Source organism: Pteropus vampyrus, unplaced genomic scaffold (assembly GCF_000151845.1).
Source record: "Pteropus vampyrus isolate Shadow unplaced genomic scaffold, Pvam_2.0 Scaffold79, whole genome shotgun sequence".
Classification (NCBI taxonomy): Eukaryota; Metazoa; Chordata; class Mammalia; order Chiroptera; family Pteropodidae; genus Pteropus; species Pteropus vampyrus.
This window is the reverse complement of record NW_011888860.1, coordinates 6,814,087-6,820,884: the sequence shown is the minus strand read 5'-3', so window position 1 is coordinate 6,820,884 and position 6,798 is coordinate 6,814,087. Positions and strand designations below refer to the sequence as shown.

The window sequence follows — 6,798 nt, the reverse complement described above, 5'->3', positions numbered from 1 at the left end:
GATTATGGAATAACACCTCTTTTTATTTTAGTTGAAAGGCATCGGCTTGGTTTTGAAAAATGTTGGCCATAGAAGTGTAATTGTTTCTCCAACCTGACTCATTCCTCCATGAATCATCTACCATAGATACCACCAAGAGGACCGGACAGGCATTTTCCACTTTCTCTGGCTGCACATCAACCTCAGCATCATGGCGCTCAGCAATTAGTAAGAGCAGCCATGAATCACCCTTCTTCCACGGAGTCATCACTCTTCTCATTACCAGTTGTCTTCTAGGCATGAAGGGCTTAGCAGGGTCACTGCTAACAGAAGACATTCCCTCAAGCACAATGAGTTTCAGGCTACTTCAGAATTACTCACCAAACTCTTGCTTTCAATGACCAGATGGAGGAGAATGATGAACAGAGCAGCTGTGTTCAGGGGGTTTCCGAATGTAAAGATGTCAACGTCGGAGCCCTGGTAGGTCTACAAGGAAAGGATGAAAGGTGGTGATCTCGGATTGCTGTGCACACTCAGTGCTGTTCTCACTAACCAGTCATTTCGGGTAATCTTGAACGTTTCTGAAAAAGAGAGACTGACTCTCCCAGACAGGCCATCTAATCTTTGAACTTTTCAGTTGGAATTCCTCTTTATTCTGAATCATAATTCATCTTCCCAGAAACGTTTACTCCTATTTCTAGCTTTTTAAGGTGTGGAAAAATATCAAGTATGTTTCATTTAACAGAGCTGCAGATCTTCAAAGCAGCTACTGTGGCTAACCTGTTTATATCTCTGCTAAGTAAATATCCCCTCCTCTCCTACATGTATGTTTCCAACTCCTTAAAGTATTCCTCAAATGATACAATTTTACGATCCTTTAAAATTCTTCTCATTCTCTTGTGAATATACTTCAGGTTGCCTTATCTATATTCCTCTTGAAATGCAGTATACCCAGAATATTCTAGCTGGGAAAATTTAAGTCATTTTATTTGAATAAGAACTAAGGAACAGAAATTGTTACTTAGAGACAGACTATCACCTTTTTTGGTCCTTAATACTGGACTTTCGTTGACACTACCCATGATCAAACTCGTCCTCCTCCACGGAGGGGTATACGTGGGTGGGCAGTTATATCATGCTGCTCTGTGCTTGGTGTTGACTAAAATTTTTAAATTAATTTTTACACATTCTTTGCTTAGTCACATTCCTTCCATTTTTTTACCCGTAAAACAGGTATTTTAGTTTGGAGAGATTTATTTAAGAGCTTAAATTTAATACTCTGAATGTCATTCTGGTAGAATTAGCCCAGAACTCACTAATAATAGATTTTATATTCTGACTTTGCCTCTCTGATGTTGGCTCATCTAATTATATTGCTGAATTTCAATTTTATTTAAGTTATTGACAAAAATTATCAAGCAGTACAAGATTAAAACGAGACCTAAGAGTATTCAACTGGGCATTTCTTTCTAAATTTAATCCATTACCTAACATTTTTTTTTTGATTGAGCATAATCTATTCAGTTAATAATCAACTTGATTATTTGAACATCCTACCTGATATACCCATTCTATATGCTAATACCAGCAATAAAGTACCAGCAAGAAGCATTACCCATTCATTAATAACAAATCCTTTAAGCAAAAAAAGGACTCACTAAGTAAGGCACAAAGAAGCAGACCAGGCTTTGATAGAAGGCATCCAACAGGGTGATCCAGAAGGTGAGGGGTAAGTATGCCTGAAAAGGAAACAGATATTGAGGAGGAAGATTAATAAGGGTCAAAGAAAAATCAAGGAACACAAGCCAGTATTTGTTTTTGCTTCTTTGAGAGAAAACTCTATTCTTTCATTCTCGCTCACAAAAGTGAGATTTGTAAATAGTGGTAGAAGAAAGTGGGGTGCTAGCTGAATGAGTTCACAGGTGAACAAAAATCCCTGATGGAACCCTTCAACTCATATTGCTTTTATCACTGGGTCAATCTTAAATCAGCCTGAAACAGGGAAAGAGTAGTACTAACTTTCCATTTCCTGTTGATAAAAAATTACTCTTGCAAAAACTTTCCAAATCCATCCACTTCTATTTCCTCTACTCCTTTCATTCCAATTCACTGTCAACTCTTTCTGTGAATGACTGGATAGCCACCTAACTGACCCCTCTGCTTCCTTTCCTACCCTCAGTCCAATCTTCCCAGAGCAGCCAGATGGTTTTTAAAAACTGTAAATCAGAACGCTCCATCTTCTGATCAGCTGACTGCATTCTATTCCTCTGATGACTTCCCACTGCATTTCCAATATAACCAAAGTCCCTTCCCATGGCCTATAAGATAGCCCACAAAAGCCCCTGCTCTCCAAGGTCCTCCTCCCATTCTTACCCTCATCATTCACCATGCTCCCACCACAAGAACTTTATTCTGTTCCTCAAACATGCCAAATCCATTATTTCTTTGGGGGCTTTACCTGCGCTATTTTCTCGGCCAGAAATTCTTTGCCCTGGACCTTCCACATGACCAGTTCTTCACTGTTCATATCCTAGCTCAAATATCACTTCCTCACAGAAGCACCCTCAGACCAGTCCAAAAGTAAGGCTCACTCAATCATTTATTACCACGGCATCCTTATGTCTCTCATCACCATTAAAATAATCTTATTTGTTTACCTAATGATTTCCTGTTTCTCTCAACAGAATGCGAGCTTTACAGATTCTTTGATTCTTTTACTCAAGTGATTAAAACAGTACTTGGCACATAGCAGGTACTCAACAAATCCTTGTTGGATTAATAAGCTACACTTATGTGACTTTTCATGTGCTAAACTGCTTTCTACCAAAAGCTTATAGAAAGAGAAAGATCAAGTAGACACACTAGTCAAGTGATTGAAAACAGGTTTTCAGACAAGAGCCAACTCTGACTGAATGATAATGTACATGCAAAAGGATTCTGAGGCTGCATTCAGACCCAGTGGGAAGGATAGGGTGCTATGGTTTATTAATGATGTCTGCCACGGACAAAAATGGTAACCATGTATCATATCTCATGTTATTTCTTAACATGTTTTCAGTCTTATTTCCTCTCAAATGCAAAAAAGAGGCTGAAATTGTCTTGAAAATGTCTAATTATCTCCTAAAGAATAAAACATTATAAATATACAAATTCTCCTTTTATTTTCTTCCATTCTTCAAAAGGCTACACTTAGAATTTTTATATTGATCATTTTTTTTTTTTAAATCTCTTTGTCCTCTGGAAAACCAAACAGTGAAGATTCATTATTTCCAGTCTATTTTTCCCTGTTACCATCTTTTACTATTTCCTCACTGGAAATATTCTACCTGCCTTTCTTCATCCAAGTGTCCAAAGAATCTAGAAAGCATAATCAAATGGTGGAAGAGCATGTAGCAGAGTCAATAAAAGAAAAAAGCGGCAACCAAAACACTATTGGACAAGAGAGAACAATTTGAGGATAAGTTAAAATATAACTTCATGCTTTTGGGGGAACAGAGGTTGCTCAAAAAACCTAGAGCCAAAAAGGTAAAAAATACAATTTCTCCACAGTCAAGTAAGTAAGAGGATTACGGAAGTAGAGGGAGAAGGGCCAGGGATAAGATAAATGAGAGGCTAAAGGGATCTGGAAACCGAAAGGGAAAATCTCGACATGAAGTCAAAGCCAGAAAAGAGGTTGGGGTGGGTGATGAGAGATGCGTAATAGATTGCTTCTTGGAAGGGAAGTCTCTGACTGTAGCCTTCCAGACCCATCTCCTTTTGAGGAGAGAGATTCTACAACCCTGGAGAGTGTATTTCATGACACTGAAGATAGCAAATGGCCCAAGCATAAAATAGAATTTATCCAGAGGCCAAGTTCAAAGAAAGGACAACTCTTCTAGAAGGTAAAATCAGTGAAATCGATTACCTATTACCAATAGCCACATGCTGGGTATCTGCTTATCACCTAGCATGTATTATAAAACTGGCCAGTTTAATAGAACAATGTGTGCATAGAATTGATAACAGGGTTCAACAATAGGAAACAATGACCTCAATACTTCGAAGGATAAGGATGGATTACAATCTTCACCTGTGCAAATGGGCTTTTTTTTTTTTTAAATGCCTACAACATCTGGTTGTAGGTGGTCTCCCATCCAAGTACTAACCAGGCCCGATCCTGCTTAGATCAGACGAGATCAGGCATGGCCGTCAACGCAAATGGGCTTTTAAAATGCCCGCTATAAAAACTTAGAAGGTCCCTCATTCATCCCACTTTCTCCAACAGACTTGGAATTTAACTTAGGCCTGGGGTACAGAACAACTTTCATTAATATCAACCACACATTCCTGCATCTTGGCCCTGAACTTTAAGTCAGACTGGGCTCCTTGATGAAAACCCCATGTAGTTATTCGATCTGAATGGACTGCATGATATTAAAGGATTATAAGGATTTCTTCTTCCCTGAAAGCTGAATGTGTGACTTCTCTGTTGGCTGCTCATATAACCTAAGGACATTAAATTACTCTCCAGTCTGAAAAAGCAGTTCAAGCCAGAAAAAAGTTGGCCTGACAAAAATAAATGCATTATTTTAAATTCAGGATTTCCTCAAGTTTCTGATTAATTTTTTCGGGGGAAAATATAACAATATTGAGAGTTTAATATGGCTAAAATTTTTAGACATATTATCTTACTTATTCCTCACACCACATCCATAAAGTAAAGAAACTGAAGTACAGGCAAGTTAAATAACTTACCAAGGTCACACACCACAGAAACAGAATTTAAAGTCAGGCTAAGCATAACCCATAATTTCTAACCGTGCTGATCTGCATTATTGTTTTAAGAATAGCAAGTAAAGCCCAACACACAGATTTCATATGGTGAGTCTCAGTACTGTCTGTCCAGTCCCTCTATAGAAAACCCTCTTCCCAACCCTGTCCATGTGGTTCAGCCCTGAGGAGAAATGACATATGTCCCAGGCCTGATCAAACGAGAAAATATTCTTTCTAACCACAGTGATAAACACAGGGAAAGGCAAGGGCTTTCACCTAGGCCAATGAGTCACAACCAGGACATACATAGGTGCTTTAAGAATAACAGTGTTCTGTCACCATTACTCCTAGATTTTGCAGCAATGTGAGCCAATAAATTTCCCTTTTTCATTTAGCCACTTTGAGCTGGTTTTTTGTCACTTGCAACTGAAAGAGTCCTGAATAGAATATCTGACTAGACTGACCCCTCGGCTTTGTCCACTATATAGGTATCTCTAGGTCGCTGGCCCACCTTACTCCCTGTGATCCTGACAATGAACTTGTGAGAGCACTCTGGATTTCTAGCAATAAATACCATGGTGGGGAAACCCAAGGACTAAAGATAGCATCAGTGTTCTTTCTGTAGCAAAGCGTTCATGGTAGACATCCTGTGCTCAGGAGCCTGGGTCCACCTGCCCAGGGCAATAGCTCTGGGACGTGGGCAGATTAGGTACCTTTCTGTGCCTGACCTTCCTCATCTATGGTGTGGATAATGATTGCATCTCTATCTTGCAGGGTCATTTTGAGGATTAGATTTATGTATGTTGTGCACTTAAAAAAGTGCCTGGCACATAAGAAGCATTACATAAATCCTTGTTAAGTAGTATATAAATTAATTAATAATTAAAATTATTATTAATTTTGTGAAAGATGAATTAGAAAGAAAAGAGTTTTGAGATAGCTAGATCAATTAATCGGCTACTACGATACCCTAAGAGACGATGAGGGCAGTGAGAGAAGGATGGGAAGGGGTGGACAGATATAAGTGATAAATTGGTGGGAGACTGAAAGAACTCAGAGATCACGAAAGTGGAGGTAGGCACAGTTTTAGGACAAGGGGGCCATTTAGATCACACTACTGTTCTGAGTGACAGCAGAACCTGAAGAATCTAACATTGGCTTTGGAACCAGGCTGAGAAGGGTTCTGGCACTGGCTCCGCCATTTTTCAGCGGTGAGATTTTTGGAAAAATTACTTAACCCCTTTGAGGTTCAGATTCTTCATCTTAGAATGGGAACAGTACCAGGTTCTCTCTCAAAGCATTTTGTGTAGGAGACAGGGATGTTTAGCAGTTTGAACAATTAGATGGCAGAGTGGAGTTTAGTAAATACTAGACATTATTAGTTGTAAAGTCTAAACAATGGATTCTTCTTATAAGTACTCAAGGTCTTTCATAGTTTTACCTGTGTTCCCCTCAGAAGCAAATAAGTTAATATCTGCCAGGTTAGTAGAGATGTTTTAAAATAACGAAACAATTCAAATAGTTTTAAACCGTTCTGAATGTACAATATTTTAGCTGGACTGATTGAAAAATACCCTGACTTTGACAGTGGATATAAATTAGTCTAACTGTTTTTGCTTTAACACCTACTTCTGATTTCTGACCACTCTTATAAAGTTCAGGCAGTTGTACAAGGGTCTCTGCAGACACATCTTTCTCCAAAACACCATAAATGACGGGAGGGGCAGATGTGAAAAGGAGGTTGAAGAAGATCAAAATCCAATAGTCAGTCATGGATGTTCCTGAAAACCCACAGAAGAACTGGTACCAGAAAAGGAGGTTCACGTAGGCCTAGGGACACAAAGAGGAACATTCACTTCTTAGAAATGGTCATTTTGAGCTGTATGATCTCAGCCTCTCTCAGCACAGTTTCCTCACTTACAAAAGAGAAGATAAGCACATCTTACCACATGCTTTTTTTTTTTTTTTTGGTAAATGTTTTATTAAATTAAAAAAATATACAGATAAATACACATATATACATACATATAAACACATACACACACTCTCTTTACTGTGTGGTGCTGG

At 38.6% G+C, this 6,798-nt stretch overlaps 1 protein-coding gene across 1 annotated transcript in view; it reads right to left on the bottom strand.

Moving 5' to 3' along the window:
- Window positions 1–6,798, bottom strand: part of ATP10D (ATPase phospholipid transporting 10D (putative)) — a 111,188-nt gene that overhangs the window by 11,505 nt on the left and 92,885 nt on the right. The window contains exons 19-21 of the mRNA XM_011362811.2: window positions 6,361–6,561; window positions 1,638–1,718; window positions 361–465 (exon numbers count right to left, since the gene is read on the bottom strand). Coding sequence (XP_011361113.1) covers window positions 361–465; window positions 1,638–1,718; window positions 6,361–6,561 — 387 coding nt within the window. The remainder of the gene's footprint in view (window positions 1–360; window positions 466–1,637; window positions 1,719–6,360; window positions 6,562–6,798) is intronic.